The sequence below is a fragment of the Dipodomys spectabilis genome, unplaced genomic scaffold, assembly GCF_019054845.1.
Source record: "Dipodomys spectabilis isolate Male_0828 unplaced genomic scaffold, ASM1905484v1 ptg000422l, whole genome shotgun sequence".
NCBI classification, from domain to species: domain Eukaryota; kingdom Metazoa; phylum Chordata; class Mammalia; order Rodentia; family Heteromyidae; genus Dipodomys; species Dipodomys spectabilis.
The window spans coordinates 5,213,728-5,230,129 of record NW_024871099.1 but is presented as its reverse complement, the minus strand read 5'-3'; the positions used below and the strand labels follow the sequence as shown (position 1 = coordinate 5,230,129).

The following is a 16,402-nucleotide window of genomic DNA, read 5'->3' as shown; positions in this document are numbered from 1 at the left end:
GTTTTTGAAGGGTGGGCAGGATGATATGAATACCTTTTATTTATTTTTATACCTGCTTTTTTTAATCTCAAAAAATTGTATTTTCCATTTTAATAGTTTTCTATTTTCAATGAGTTACTTAGTAGCCTGGAGGGATTACTCTTACAATTGCCTGTAAATTTTTGTAGTTACAAAGCTGTCCTTATTAAATGGACCCAAAATTTATCTTTGGATGTTTAGATTTTACTTTTAAAACATTTAATTACTGAAAGTGTCCACATTGTCTCCTTGTAAACTATTTTCATTAAACCTAATCCTAACCCTACAAGAAATATAATTGTTATGAAAATATTGTTTATCTTTCTAGATATGTTTTTTAATACTTGTTAGTGGTACTTTTTATGTAAAAATTATATTTATTCTCTTGCATTGTCTTTTTGTAAGGACGTAGGATGGCTATAAAGTATTTAGCTCTATTTCTAAAATGCAGTATGTGTTTAATAAAAGTTTTTATCCATCATCACTATTAGGTTCATTATCATATTTGTCTTCCTTATGCTTTGGGGGATGGATATTTTATGTGTATGTATGAGGTGGTAATGGGGATGGAACTAGGATCTTATGTATGCAAGGTAGGTGCTCTATCAGAGAACTAAACTCCAATGTGTAAAAGGGATTTTTGGCTGTTATTTACAGAAATGAGACAATTTTTTTTGGGGGGGGGGTCTGGTCGTAGGGCCTGAACTCTGGGCCTGAGCACTGTCCCTCAGCTCTACAGCTCAAGGCTAGCGCTCTACCACTTGAGCCACAGCGCCACTTCGGCTTTTTTCTTTTTGCTTATGTGGTGCTGAGTAATTGAACCCAGGTCCTCAGGCATGCAAGGCAAGCGCTCTACCACTGAGCCACCTTCCCAGCCCAAATGAGACAATTTGTAATGAAAAGAAATAACTATGCTTATCGGAAAGAAAGTCTTTCCCCATCACTCATTATTAATTCAGCATCAAATTGAAAAAAAATTGTGGTTAGTATTTATTTGTACTTTGTATTTTCTGCTTTTCTGAGAATTCCAGTATGAAATCCTGTGGATTGCATAGGCACACTTGTCTGAACAGCAGAAGGAGATGAGAAAAGTCTCCATATTTTGTTAAGTCATGCTTTGAGAAATCTAAGATATGGTAAAAGCTATGTTGAGCTGGGCATCAGTGGCTCATGCCTGTTACCTGAGATCTAAGGATCACAGTTCAAAACCAGCCTGGGTAGGAAAGTCCATGAGATCGCCAGTAAACTACTCAGAAAAAGCTGGAAGTGGCATGGTGACTCAAGTGGTAGGGTGCGAGCCTTGAGCAAAAGGAAGCTCAGGGATAGCACCCTAAATGTGAGTTCAGGCCCCAGGACCACCACCAAAAAAAAAAAATGGTATTGAAGATTTTATAACTCAATATGCATGCATATATCAAATTGCTCTACAGAATAGTAAAGTTATTGCAGAATTAAAACACCTAAAACAATCAAAGGTCAATGTTTGAGAGGTGGAATTATTCATTATAAAGAGCAGAAATAGGGCTGGGAAGGTGGTTCAGTGGTAGAGTCCTTGCCTAGCATGAATGAAGCCCTGGGTTCGATTCTTCAGCACCACATACACAGAAAAGCCAGAAGTGGCACTGTGGCTCATGTGGCAGAGTGCTAACCTTGAGCAAAAGCAGCTCAGGGACAGTGCCTAGGGCCTGAGTTCAGTCTCAGGACTGGTTAAAAAAAAAAAAAGAGCAGAAATAGGGGGCTGGGAATGTGCCTTAGTGGTAAAGTGCTTACCTAGCATTCAGGAAGCCCTGGTTTGATTCCTCAGTACCACATAAATAGAAAAAGCTGGACGTGGTGGTAGAGTGCTAACCTTTAACAAAAGAAGCTCAGGGACAGTGCCCAGGCCCCAAGTTCAAGCCCCAGGGCTGGCAAAAAATGAAATAAATTATTCTGTCAAATATCTAAAAATCTAGACTTTCTGTTGTTGTTGTTGTTGTTGTTTTTGGTTAGTTGTGGGGCCTGAACTCTGAGCCTGGGCACTGTCCCTCAGCTCTTCAGCTCAAGGCTAGCTAGCGCTCTACCACTTGAGCCACAGCACCACTTCCAGCTTTTTTCCCCCCCTGCTTATGTGGTGTTGAGGAATTGAACCCAGGGCCTCATACATGCAAGGCAAGCACTCTACTACTGAACCACCTTTCCTAGCCCCTGGACTAAGTTTATACTTCATATGTGTGTTTGCACGTGTGTGTTTGCTTTATTTTGCAGCTGTTGTCTTGCTAGATAGCCTGTTTAGCTTAGGCTGCCTTGGAAATTGATATGTACTCTAAAATGGTTTCAAACTTTTTGTTTTGTGTGTGTGTGTGTGTGTGTGTGTGTGTGTGTGTGTGTGTGTGTGTGTACATATCTCTATCTATCTATAAGCTGGGCACCAGTGGCTCAGAAGGCTGAGATCTGAGGATCTCAGTTCAAAGCCAGCCTGGGCAGGAAAGTCCATGAGACTCTCATCTCCAATAAACCACCAGAAAATGGAGTGGTGCTGTGGCTCAAGCAGAGCACTTACTGTGAGCTAGAGAGCTGAGGGTCAGTGCCTAGGCCCAGAGTTCAAGCCCCAAAACCAACCAAATACAAAAAAAAAAAAAGATTATAATTTTTACTATCTTTAGTTGTACAAAAGGGTTTTATTTATTTATATTTATTTTTGTTGCTCATGGGACTTGAACTCTGGGCCTGGGCACTGTCCCTCAGCTCTTCAGCTCAAGGCAAGCACTCTATCACTGAGCCACAGCACCACTTTTGGTTTCCTGGTGGTTAATTGAGATGAGTCTCATGGACTTTTGTGCCCAGGCTGGCTTTGAACCATCATCCTCAGATTTCAGCCTCCTCAGTAGCTAGGATTACAGGCATGAGCCACCAGCACCTGGCTTTTTTTTTTTTTTTCCGGTCAGTTGTGGTCAGTTGTGGACCTGGGCACTGTCCTTCAGCTCTTCAGCTCAAGGCTAGGGCTCTACCACTGAGCCACAGCACCTCTTCTGGCTTTTTCTGCTTATGTGGTGCTGAGAAATCAAACCCAGGGCTTCATGCATGCAAGGAAAGCACTCTACCACTGAGCTGCCTTCCCAGCTCCAAAGGGGTTTTAATTTGACATGTTTATGAGCACAAAACATCTTAGTGTCATCTATCATTTTTTGTCAAGTATAGTCTCACTTTTTGTCTGTACCAGCCTGAATGCAACTTTTTTTTATTTTTTTAATTATTTTTAATTTTTTTAATTGTGAAAATACTGTACAGAGGGGTTACAATTACATGGGTAAGATAATGAGCACATTTCTTATCAAGCATTGTAGCCTCCTGCTTTGTTTCCCCTTCCCGTCCCTTCGTATCCCCCCTCCCTCCCCTCCCCCCATCCCTCCCCACCAAAGTTGTAAAGTTTGTTTTTTGACATAACGACTTGTACATCTCATTGTTGCAGTGGGTCCTCCTGTATCCCTGTTTTTAACAATTTGTTTTTTCCCTTCCCCTCCACATATACCAACATCATATATAGTGAAAGCAGGGGTTATACCATGGGGGAGGGGCATACAAGGCAACAAAGACATAATCTTATAAATATGTTAGGAACAATCACATGAAAGATCTTTTTTTTTTTTTTGTCAGTCATGGGGCTTGAGCTCTAGGCCTGGGAGCTGTCCCTCAGCAATTCAGCTCAAGGCTCATGCTCTACCACTTGACCCATAGCGCCACTTCTAGTTTTCTAGTGTGTTTTTTTTTTTTTAATTGTGATTAAGTGATTACATAATTTCCCAAATTTCACAGTATTGTGGAATAGTGATGCTCATTTAAAGTCACAAACTCATTCTAACTTTCCTGGAGCAAATTGTCTATCACAGTCTATAACATATAACGGTGTACACATATACATCATACTTGTGATCAGCAGCATGGGGTTATTTAGTAGTGGTTTGACTAGATGAGTGGAAGTTCTTTGTTTCTTAAGTCTTGTTAATTTTGTCGTATCACCTAACATTTTGGATTTAACATCCACTTATCAGGAAGACCATGTACCGTTTGTCTCTTTGCTCTTGGCTTACCTTGCTCAACATGATTTCTTCTAGGTCCACCCATTTCCCTGCAAATGTCATTATTTTGTCATTTCTAATGGCTGCATAATATTCCATTGCGTATAGATACCACAATTTTTGTATCCATTCATCTGTGGTAGGGCATCTGGGTTGTTTCCATATCCTAGTTATTATTATTTATATTTTTTGCATAGTCAGAATTATAGGTGTTCCCATTATGCCTAGCCTTTATTAACTGAGGTGGTTTTTTTGTTTGTTTTTGTTTTTTTGCCAGTCCTGGGGCTTGAACTCAGAGTCTGGACACTGTCACCTGAGCTTCTTTTGGTCAAGGCTAGCACTGTATCACTTGAGCCACAGCACCAATTCTATTAATGTGGTACTGAAGAATCAAACCCAGGGCTTCATGCATGCTAGGCAAGCACTCTAGCACTAAGCCACATTCCCAGCTCCTGCTATTTTCTTGTCGGTGTGACTCCCTGGGCTGGGAGCCCCAAGGCTGGGATTCTGAGGGTGAGTTTTGGGTACCTCATTACCAGAGGTTCACCCACAGGCGGCCAAAGCGTCCACAGGTGTCCAGGACACATTTTCCAGGATCCTTAGGCGCCTCAGCAAGCAGATTTCCTAGGCTATGGAAGAAGAAACTTGTGATGACCCCCTTCTCCAGTCTCTGCGCCTTGATTAGGGGCTGCTGGATTTGGCTGTAAGGGCGTGCAATGGACTCGGCCAAGACAATGCTCCCCTTGTATCCAGAACTACAATTCCCAGAATCCTCTGCTCTCACTTCCGCTCTCTTCCAGTGACCCTTTTTGGGTGTAAAGCGGAGGCACAGCACTACTTCCGGTCCCTCAGCCGGTCCCTGCAGGAAGCTGTAACCGGGAGTCTGGCCTCGGCACGCACGTGTTTCTCGCAGCTCTGCGCTTGGTTACCGGAGCTTCCTCCTCAGGATCCGCCACGTTCTCCAGGCTTTCCGTGAGTGCCCCTCCACCCACTGTCAGAACGACCCTCTCTTTGTCCCCGTCTGCCTCTGCGGGCGTTTTACTGCCTCCTAGCTCGGAGTTCTGCGAGACACCCATACCAGGCCACGTTTCCTTTCCTCTGGCTGCTGAGGTTCGGGACTTGCTGGGGGACTCTGGACTCATGGGCCAGAGTTTGGAGCTGAGCCTTGAAGATGTTGGCTCACCCTGGACCTCTTTTACCCATCTCGGAATGGAAAGTGGACTGCGCTGGTGATTTCTGTGACATCCCGGACCCCTTAGTGGTGGAGCTCTGGTGCAGATCTCCTTATCCGCGCTTGGGGCGGGAGTTCCCCCCCACCCACGCAGCTTCTCCACATCCTTATTGGATCTGTCTCCTTCTCCAAGAAGAGCACCCAGAAGAGCCGCAAAATGGCCACGGGGCTCCCAAGAGCCACAAAAGAGGTGAGAATGAGTCTGTAATTACATCTTGGCTGCCAACTTTTCTTGTCCCAGAGACTACCTTGTTGGGTTGGCCAAATCCATTCCTGGGCCTAGAGGAGTGGCCTATCTTCTATGGCATCCATTCATACCCCAGTCATCCATGAAGTTGTTAATGGTGAGCAACACACACCGAGCAGGGTTTATTTGTTTTTTGCCGGTCCTGGGTCCCGAACTTGGCCTGGACACTGTCCTTGAGCTTTTTTTTTTTTTTTTCTGGGAAAGCCTAGCTTTCTACCACTAGAGCCACAGAACCACTACTGGATTTTTCTATGGGTAGGGATAAGAATCTCATGGGCTAAAGAGCTGGGAATGTGGCTTAGTGGTAGAGTGCTTGCCGAGCAGTCATGAAGCCCTGGGTTCAATTTCTCAGTACTGCATACACAGAAAAACCCACAAGTGCTGCTGTGACTCAAGTAATAGAGTGTTAGCTTTGAGTAAAAGAAGCTGAGGGACAGTGCCCAGGTCCTGAGTTCAAGCCTCAGAACTGGCACCAAAAAAAGTCACAGCCTATCCTGCTCTGGCTGGCTTTGCAATCCTTAGATCTCAGTTTCCTGAGAAGCTAGGATTACAGGCGTGAGCCCCTGGTGCTGAGCACATGGAACACTTTTTTTAAATGAAAATATAGGGATCCCTATGTTGTCCAATAGTATGAATGAAAAGAGACAGCAGCTGGGCGCCAATGGCTCACACCTCTAATCCTAGCTACTTAGGAGGCTGAGCTCTGAGGATTGCAGTTCAAAGCCAGCCCAGGCAGTAAAGTCCATGAGACTCTTATCTCCAATAAACCACCAGAAAACTGGAAGTGGCGCCGTGGCTCAAGTGGTAAAGTGCTTACCTTGAGCTGAAGAGCTCAGGGACAGCGCCCAGGCTGAATTAAGCCTGAGGACCGACGAAGGCATTGCTAAAGAGACTGCCAGAGGGCACAGTACCCCTGCCATAGTGTGGAAATGTTATAGTGACCAAGGGATTTGTCTATGAAAGGGGTAAGATTGATGAAGATGCCTCTTACCTTTGTGGAATTAAAGATAATAAAAATATAATTTTAAAAAATCAAGATGGTAAAGATAGAAATTAAACTTCAGGCCGGGCTCCGGTGGCTCACGCCTGTAATCCTAGCTACTCAGGAGGCTGAGATCTCAGGATCTCGGTTCAAAGCCAGCCCAGGCAGGAAAGTTGGTGAGACTCATCTCCAATAAACCGCTAGAAAACCGGAAGTGGTGCTGTGGCTCAAGCAGTAGAGCGCTTGCCTTGAGCTGAAGAACACAAGGACAGCGCCCAGTTCAAGCCCCACGACCGACCAAAAAAAAAAAGAAATTAAACTTCAGTACCATCCTTAGGCAAATCTGATCTTACTGATTTTTGGAGGGAATCAAAAACCCATGAGTTAAAATTACCCCCCAGGTTAGGTATAAAGTACTTCTGAAGATAAGGAGTGACAACCAGAGTCCTCAGTCTCCTGTGTTCATTTGGGACTAAATATAGTGGAGCAGACTGACTTTGGGGATAGCAACTAGAGTGGGTAAGAATGAGACCATACCATGACCAAGGCAACGTGAAGCAGGGAAGCTAGTAACATAGAAAATTCAGACAGGAATAGAGCCCTGGCAAGGGCACAGCATGGAATTAGTTTGAGAGAGAATGTCATATCCTTAAAAGAGGAGATGGGATTTTTTGTTTTTTGGGTCCGGTCGTGGGGCCTGAACTCTGAGCCTGGGTGCTGAGCCACCTTCCCAGCCCCAGGAGATGGGATTTTTAAGAAAGAATATAGAATCAAATCACTAAAGAGACGGAGCATATATTTCAGTAAGTGAAGATAGGAGTAAAGCAAAAAACTTTAGAGCAATAGACATGCTAAACTCTGGACTGCAGATGGTATCTTTTTTTTTTTTTTTGTCGATCGTGGGGCTTGAACTCTGGGTTTGGGCGCTGTCCCTGTGCTCTTCAGCTCTAGGCTAGCGCTCTACCACTTGAGCCACAGCGCCACTTCCGGTTTTCTAGTGGTTTATTGGAGATAAGAGTCTCATGGACTTTCCTGCCTGGGCTGGCTTTGAACTGTGATCCCCAGATCTCAGCCTCCTGAGTAGCTAAGATTACAGGTGTGAGCCACGGGCACCCAGCTTATCTGGGGCGTGAACTCAGGGCCTGGGCACTGTTCCTGAGCCTTTTTGCTCAAGGCTCTTTGCTACTTGAGCCATACTTCTCCTTCTGGCTTTTTGCTTGTTAATTAGAGGTAAAAATCTCACAGATTTTTTTTTTTTCCCTGCCCAGGCTGGCTTCCAACAGAGAGCCTCAGATCTCAGCCTCCTAAGTAGTGAGGATAGTAGTTGTGAACCACAAGCTCTTGGCTGTATTCTGTCTTAGAACCAAATAAATGTAAGGTTAGGAAGAATCCTTAGGCTTACTTGGTTTTGAAAGTTTCACCAAAACCACCATGTAAAGGATTGTTAGATATTCTCTCTCTCTCTCTCCAAAGTTCAGCTTTCCAAGAAGCAGAGGCTCATTTCAAATTTAGTGTACTACTACTAATAGCATTTTCAGGCTTAATAATTTTTTTTTTTTTTGGGTCCGGTCGTGGGGCCTGGACTCTGGGCCTGGGCGCTGTCCCTCAGCTCTTCAGCTCAAGGCTAGCGCTCTACCACTTGAGCCACAGCGCCACTTCTGGCTTTTTTCTTTTTGCTTATGTGGTGCTGAGGAATCGAACCCAGGGCCTCATGCGTGCAAGGCAAGCGCTCTACCACTGAGCCACCTTCCCAGCCCCAGGCTTAATAATTTTTTAATGAGTGCTGGGATGAGGGCATGAATCAAGTGACAGAATGCTTGTCTAGCAAGTGTGAGGTACCAAATTCAGACCCAGGACTGCCAAAAATATTTCTTATCCAATTTATGCATGAAGCCCAGGGTTCGATTCCTCAGTACCACATATACAGAAAAAGAGAAAAAGCCAGAAGTGGCACTGTGGCTCAAGTGGTACAGAAGAGGCTCAGGGACAGTGCCCCAGCCCTGAGTTCAATCCCTAGGACTGGCAAAAATGAAAAAAAAAAAGAAAGAAAAAAGAGGAGATACGCAGCGGGGTTACCTGTACATACATCTGGAAATAAGTACATTTCCTTTTGCATAATGGCATCTGTTCTCTCATTCCCTATCTCCCATCTCCACCATCAAGTTGCATGGTTCATTTTCTTCCTCAATGAAAAATTGTTTTTTAAAAATCAATTGCTGTGCTTAGAGGCATGGTTCAGTTGGTAGAGCACCACCAAGTGAATGAAAATATCAAGTTTGAGTCCTGGTCTCAGACCTTAAAAAAAATTGATTCCTTGAGTGTTTGTAGGTTCTATTCTAGGTATAGGGGCTATAGGGATAAACTTATAGTCATGAATCAGAATTAAACATGAATGACCTGTACATTATCTTAGAGTTAAGGGGATACAGTAATGGAGAGGACCTGAGTGTGGGGATGGAGGTTTATTGGTGCCAGAATGTCCTGCCTGAGCACTTATTATGGACAGTGAATTTGAGTTCTTTTTTCTAAATTTATTTTTATTATTTTATTATGTTTTATCATTTATTTATTTACTTAATTTATTTTTATGCCGTCCTGAGGCTTGAATTCAGGGCCTGGACACTGTCTCTGAGCTTTTGCTCAAGGCTAGCACTGTACCACTTAAGCCACAGTCCCACTTCCGGGTTTTTCTATGTATGGGATACTGAGGATTTGAACCCACTAAGCCATATTCCCAGACCCTGTCCAAGTTCTTTATAGCTATCAACTTAGCCATTCCACATCACAACTCTGTGAAATGAACACTGGTATTCTCAAGTCAAAAAAAGAAACTGAGCACTGAGCAGTTAGGTAATTAGCCAGAGGTTACTCAAGTTGGGGAAAGAGCTAGGCTGGAAATCCAGACATTGTGATTTGAGCCCATGCTTCAAGCCTGAACAGGGCAAGTGGCAGCCTGAGGACAGGACAGATCCTGTAACATATGTGTTACATATGTATTGTTTGGGTATTTACTACTCCCCTTAGAAGTTCCTACCTCCCTGCTTTCAGTTAGAACAAGAGTGCTTAGACTAATCTGAAATTCTTCAAACTCAGCAAGATGATTAGCTACTGTTTAATTTTGTTTGAGACACCTTCCTTGTTTTTCCTGACCCTCTGCAATTAGCAGATAGTGAAAATTCTTGTTATGTAAATGGTGTTGAATGGAGATAGGAGGGTAATGGACTTTGACTTCCTTGGTACCGAGTTCACGGTCCAATGTAGGGTCTAGAATTATTGCCTTCCTCCCTCAGGGACATGCTGTTTGCCTATCCTAAGGTAGACAAGGATGCCTGATGGTCAGGAGTGTGTTTTTGTGTTAAAGGATTCTGTGGCCTTCAGTGATGTGGTCGTGGCTTTCACCCCAGAAGAGTGGAGGTTGTTGAGCCCAGCTCAGAGAACCCTGCACAAGGAGGTTATGCTGGAGACCTATAATCACCTCATCTCATTGGGTAAGAACAGCATCCCTTACCACCTCAATATTGCCACATGGGATATTTTCCACTTGTCATGGACCATCATAAAAACAAAACAAACAGGGGGCTGGGAAGGTGGCTCAGTGGTAGAGCACTTGCCTTGCATGCCTGAGGCCCTGGGTTCAATTCTTCAGCACCACATAAGCAAAAAGAAAAAAGCCGGAAGTGGTGCTGTGGCTCGAGTGGTAGAATGCTAGCCTTGAGCTGAAGAGCTGAGGGACAGCACCCAGGCCCAGAGTTCAGGCCCCACAACCGGACCCCTCCCCCCCCCCCCAAAAAAAAGCAAAACAAACAAAAACTGAACCTTGAGCCGGGCGCTGGTGGCTCACGCCTGTAATCCTAGCTACTCAGGAGGCTGAGATCTGAGGATCGCGGTTCAAAGCCAGCCCGGGCAGGAGAGACCGTGAGACTCCTATCTCCAATAAACCACCAGAAAACCGGAAGTGGCACTGTAGCTCAAGTGGTAGAGCGCTCGCCTTGAGCTGAAGAGCTGAGGGACAGCGCCCAGGCCCAGAGTTCAAGCCCCACGACCGACAAAAAAAAAAAAAAAACTGAACCTTGCCAGCACCGGTAGCTCACACCTGTAAGCCTAGCTACTCATGAGGCTGAGACCTGAGGATTACAGTTCAAAGCCAGCCTGGGCAGTAACGTCCATGAGACTCATCTCCAGTTAGACTCATCTCCAGTTAACCACCAGAAAACTGGAAGTGGTGCTGTGGCTCAAGTGGTAGAGCGCTCGCCTTGAGCTGAAGAGCTCAGGGACAGCGCCCAGGCCCAGAGTTCAAGCCCAACAACCAACCGAAAAAAAAAAAATACCTTTTTTTCCTCTGGGTGAATCTGGTTTTAGTAGCACTGAAAGCAGGTAACTTATTCATGTTATGTATAACACTACGATTCCAGTCCTTTATTCCCAAGGCCACGGCTTTGTTTTTATTTTATCATGCTTCCAACTCAAGATTTTACTCTACTGAGTGTTAATATCATTTCTTTCTTTTTTTGGTGCTAGTCTTGGGACTTGAACTCAGAGCCTGGGACCTATCCCTGAGTTTTTGTTTGTTTTTTTGGGTCCGGTCATGGGGCCTGAACTCTGGGCCTGGGTGCTGTCCCTCAGCTCTTCAGCTCAAGGCTATCGCTCTACCACTGGAGCCACAGCACCACTTCCGGCTTTTTTCTTTTTGCTTATGTGGTGCTGAGGAATTGAACCCCAGGGCCTCTGGCATGCAAGGCATGAGCTCTACCACTGAGCCACCTTCCCAGCCCCACTATCCCTGAGTTTTTTATGCTCAAGGCTGGTGCTTTACCACTGAAACCACAGCTCCACTTCCAGCTTTTTTAGGGGGTTAATTGAAGAGTCTTGGGGGCTTTCCTGTTACTACTGGCTTTGAACCATGATCCTCAGATCTCAGCCTTCAGTAGCTAAGATTACACTCGTGAACCACTGGCACTGGCTTAATATCACTTATTTCTGGTTGGAGTCATCTTTCCTTCCCCAATCCTGCTTTGGAAAGCTCAATATTCATAGGTCTTTTTTTTTTTTTAGTCTTTAATACACTTTTAATAGTATTCATAGGTCTTTTATAATATCTGAGTTTCCCTGCCATTTTAGCTCTGAGTTCTAGAATAATCCCTTGAGCATATAATGAAGTTTCTTGTTTTTTAACCTCTGAACAGAAATTCTACTCTCCAAGTCAAAACTCATTAGTAACATGGAGCAAGTGGAAGAGCCTGGGAGAGGAGACAGAAAATATTCCCCAGAGAGCTGTCCAGGTAAGTGAGCACAAGTAGATGGGACAGTGTACAATTCTGCAAGGAGGGCAGGATGCTCCAACTCTTGAGGATCTAGGAGAAGCTCTTCAGGTTTTATTTTTTTGGTTGGTTGTGGGGCTTGAACTCTGGCGCTGTCCCTGCGCTCTTCAGCTTAAGGCAAGTGCTCTACCGCTTAAGCCTCAGCGCCACTTCCGGTTTTCTAGTGGTTTACTGGAGATAAAAGGCTCACAGACTTGCCTGCCTGGGATGGCTTTGAACTGAGATCCTGAGATCTCAGCCTCCTGAGTAGCTAGGATTACAGGCGTGAGCCACCAGCTCTAGGCTCCTTCAGGTTTTCTATACTACTGGTAAGGTTGTGGCTATGACCTTGGAGAATACCATTTTCAGTTGAAGGGTAGACTTCCCTTGTTTGCTTATCCCTTCCACTAAGAAACCTCATTTCAACTTTTTGGTGGGCAAATGGAGATAAGTGTCTCACAGACTTTTCTCCCTGAGCTGACTTCAAATGGTGGTTCTCAGGTCTCAGCCTCCTGAGTAGCTAGTGTTATAGGCATGAGTTACTGGCACCTAACTTTTTTTTTTTTTTGTCCGTCATGGGGCTTGAAATCTGGGCCTGAGCACTGACCTTCAGCTCTTCAGCTCAAGGCAAGTGCTCTACCACTTTAGCCACAGTGCCATTTCCAGTTTTCTGGTGGTTAATTGGAGATGAGTCTTAGGGAACTTTCCTGACCAGGCTGGCTATGAGCCACCAGTGCCCAGCTTTTCCCTGGGCATTTTCCACCAAGGCTAGCACTCTGCCACTTTGACCCATAGCGCCACTTCTGGTTTTCTAATGGTTAATTGGATAAGTGTCTCAAGACTTTGCTGCCTGAGCTGTCTTTGAACTGCATTCCTCAGATCTCAGCCTCCTGAATAGATTGATTACAGGTGCCCAGCTAACTTTTTTTTTTTTTTTTTGTTAGTCATGTTGCTTAAACTGAGGACCTGGGCTGTCCCTAAGCTCTTTTGCTCAGGGCTAGTCCTATTACATTATTGTTTTCCTTTTGTGTGTGTGCCATCTCCTGCAATAGAAAGTGAAATGCACAAGTGAAAGTACAGTCTTTTTTTTTTTCTAGAGCTGTGGACTGAACTCAGGGCCTTGTGCTCACCAGGCAGGCACTCTTCCACTGAGCTAAACCCCCAGCCCCGAAAGTACAGTGTTGTGAGGAGTGTCTGTGAGAAACAGCCTGTAGCATAAACATATTGTGACCTATGGACATGGCAAAATAGCCTCAGCAACTTCAACATCTAAAAACTGTTCTTTCTTTAGCAGGATCAATGCCAGAAACTCAGCGTTGTACTTCCTGCCCTCTCCTATTCTCCAGTCAACAAGCCCTCAGCCAACATATGTGGCAGAGTCCTCTCCCTCAGCTCTTCCCAAGTCTATGTGCAGGAACTCACCGCTTTCCATGGAAACATTATCTAGAAGATCTGAAACAATGGCAGGAACAATTCTTTGATCAAGATGGCTTGAGAAACAAAGCAGAAACTCAAGAGCAAGAACAAGAGTCCAGGCTCCTGTTTGGGAGCCTCAGCAGAAGTGACTCTTCAAAGCCTATCTCCACTCTACCTGAAGAATATCTAATAAGGCCCAAGGAAGATGTCCCGATGATGGATACAAGTTCCAGTCTAGAACAGAAGGTGGACCTTGAGGAAACGGCCACCAAATTATTTCATGGTTTAACTGTCTCACAGTTTGGAGTGCTCAAATATGAAAATCTTGGACCAAGATTCATGAAGGAGTCTAATCTACCTAGCCCCCAGAAGACACACCCAAGAGAGACATCGTTCATAGTTACCAAGTGGGGCCAGAGCCTTAGCAGACTGCCAGTCCTCATGAAAAACCCAAAGACACATGTTGGGGACAAGCCTTTTTTGTGCCAAGAATGTGGGCGAGGCTTTACCTGGAAATCAAACCTCATCACACACCAGAGGATGCACTCTGGGGAAAAACCTTTCGTGTGCAAGGATTGTGGCCGAGGCTTTACTTGGAAATCAAACCTCTTCACACATCAGCGGATACACTCAGGGGTCAAGCCTTACATGTGCCAAGAATGTGGACAGAGCTTCAGTCTGAAATCCAACCTCATCACCCACCAGAGGTCACACACCGGGGAGAAGCCATATGTGTGCAAGGAATGTGGGAGTGGCTTTCGTCAGCATTCACATCTCGTCCGACATAAAAGGACACATTCAGGAGAGAAGCCTTTTGTCTGCAGAGAGTGCCAGCAAAGGTTTAGCCAAAAGTCACACCTTGTCAGACACTTGAGGACACATACAGGAGAGAAACCTTACATATGCACTGAATGTGGGCGTGGCTTTAGCTGGAAGTCCAACCTCCTCACACACCAGAGGACTCACTCCGGGGTCAAGCCTTACGTGTGTCTAGAGTGTGGCCAGAGCTTCAGCCTGAAATCCAACCTCTCTAAGCACCAGAAGGCACATGCTGGGGAGAAGCCCTTTGGGTGCACAGAGTGTGGACGCAGCTTTACTCGGAAATCCTCGCTTGTCACACACCAGAAGAAACACTCAGGGGAGAAGCTATTTGTATGCCGGGAGTGTAAGCGAAGCTTTAATGATAAATTGACTCTCCACACACACCAGAGGATACATTCGGGGGAAAAGCCTTTCATGTGCAGGGAGTGTGGTCAAAGATTTCGGCAAAAGCCTAACCTATTTCGACACAAGAGGGCACACTCAGGTGATTCAGTGTGCAGGGAGTGTGGGCAAGGCTTTTGTGATAAGCTCACTCTCATTAAACATGAGAGGGCACACTCGGGGAACAAGGTGCACATGTGTAGGGAGTGTGGGCAAGGCTTTAGCCGGCAGTCACACCTCCTTAGACACCAGAGGACACACTCGGGAGAGAAGCCTTATATTTGCAGGAAATGTGCTCGGGCCTTCAGTAGGAAATCGAATCTCCTCAGGCATCAGAGGACACACAATATAGATACCATCTGTGTGCAAGGAATATAGCAAAGAGTCAAAATTACAGTGGGGAGTCAGCATCAGATACCAAAACACACACACAGGGCAATGGTTTTAGTAATAGCCAATAGGATTGTGGTGTGTCTTACACTATCTGGATAAGACTTATATGGCTGTCCCCTGAAGGAAACTTTCTACCCATGTTCAAGGAGCCCTGGCCTTCTATCCTGGAGATGGCGTTTTGTGGAGGACTTTTAAACAGGATGAAATTAGGGAATGGAGATTTCCCAGATCATTTTCTCAGATCACATGAATACTCTTTCCGCAAACTACCTTCAGTATTACAAAAAACGATACAATACTACAGCTTGTCTTCGATTGTCTGTCTTGCCTTGCAGCTGAGAACAAGAGACCAAGCAGGCTCTGTGACAGATTTCATCTTTGTTCTTTAGCCTGGTCAGCCTTGTAGAGTTTGGGGAATGATGAATTTACATAGACAGACCTACAGGGACCCAAGATTTTATTGTTTGACAGGCTGCAGATATTCTAGCTGTAGGTTTTGGGAAGAAGTGTCCAATTTTTAAATATCCTGCCCTTGCCTGCTTCCTAAGACTTCCTCTGGCTCCAGGTTAGTTCACACAAAGATACTTATTTGTCGACTGAGGTATTTAGGTAATACATGATACTACAATGAAGAAAATATACAGAAGTAGGAAATGAAATTGTTTTCTCTTCTTTGAATTAGCATATAGTATCCCTTAAGTGACTCATGGATTTAAGACTTGCCAACTGTTGTAAAATGTACCAGTTTTCTGGTTGAGAATATTTTCTTTTTGTTAAGGGTAGCATCTCACAAATTAACAAGATGCTGAGTTATCTTTAAGTGAAAATTTCACTAAATGATTCTGGACTTTCATTTGGGCAATAAAAGTCAGGAATGTATACAAACTAAAAATAAAGTCTTTAGCTGGGCGCTGGTGGCTCATGCCTATAATCCTAGCTACTTAGGAGGCTGAGATCTGAGGATTGTGGTTCAGAACCAACCTGGGCAAGAAACTTTGTGAGACTTACCTGCAGTAAACCACCAGAAAACTGGAAGTGGCACTGTGGCTCAACTGGTAAAGTGCTCGCCTTGAGCTGAAGAGCTGAGGGACAGCACCCAGGCCCAGAGTTTAAGTCCCATGACCAGAAAAAAAGTCTTTGCTCAGATACAATTATTTAGAATAAACCTTTAGCACTATATAGAAAAAAAAGCCCAGCTATATACTAAATATTTCCATTTAGAATGTAAGGAAGCAGGATTTCGAACTAGTGTGGTAATTTCAGTAATAAGATCTCATTGTTTAAATGTTAAAAGGGAGGATTGGGAATGTGGCTTAATGGTAGAGTGCTTGCCTAGCATGCATGAAACCCTGGATTTTATTCCTCAGTACCTGTAAACAAAAAGCTGGAAGTGGCATTGTGGCTCAAGTGGTAGAGCGCTAGCTTTGAGCTGAAGAACTGAGAGACAGTGCCCAGGGCCAGAGTTCAATCTCCACGACCAACAAAAAACAAAAAATCAAGAAATACCAAATCAATATGGAAATGTTCGGAGGAATGGGGAGAAATACTTTTCCTTTGGTC

The 16,402-nt window shown here is 44.6% G+C and overlaps 1 protein-coding gene across 2 annotated transcripts; it reads left to right on the top strand.

Annotated features, from left to right (window-relative positions):
• The first annotated feature begins 4,955 nt into the window (after positions 1-4,955).
• On the top strand, positions 4,956-15,597 carry Znf875 (zinc finger protein 875). 2 transcript variants are annotated; one of them, XM_042668000.1, is made up of 4 exons: positions 4,956-5,494; positions 9,895-10,021; positions 11,717-11,812; positions 13,125-15,597. In XM_042668000.1, exons 1-4 carry the CDS (start codon positions 5,462-5,464, stop codon positions 14,825-14,827), a joined length of 1,959 nt encoding a protein of 652 aa, XP_042523934.1. In that variant the 5' UTR covers positions 4,956-5,461; the 3' UTR covers positions 14,828-15,597. The 2 variants fall into 2 exon arrangements, with proteins under 2 accessions (XP_042523934.1, XP_042523933.1); XM_042667999.1 differs by having other exon boundaries at positions 13,122-15,597.
• The last annotated feature ends 805 nt before the right edge of the window (positions 15,598-16,402 follow it).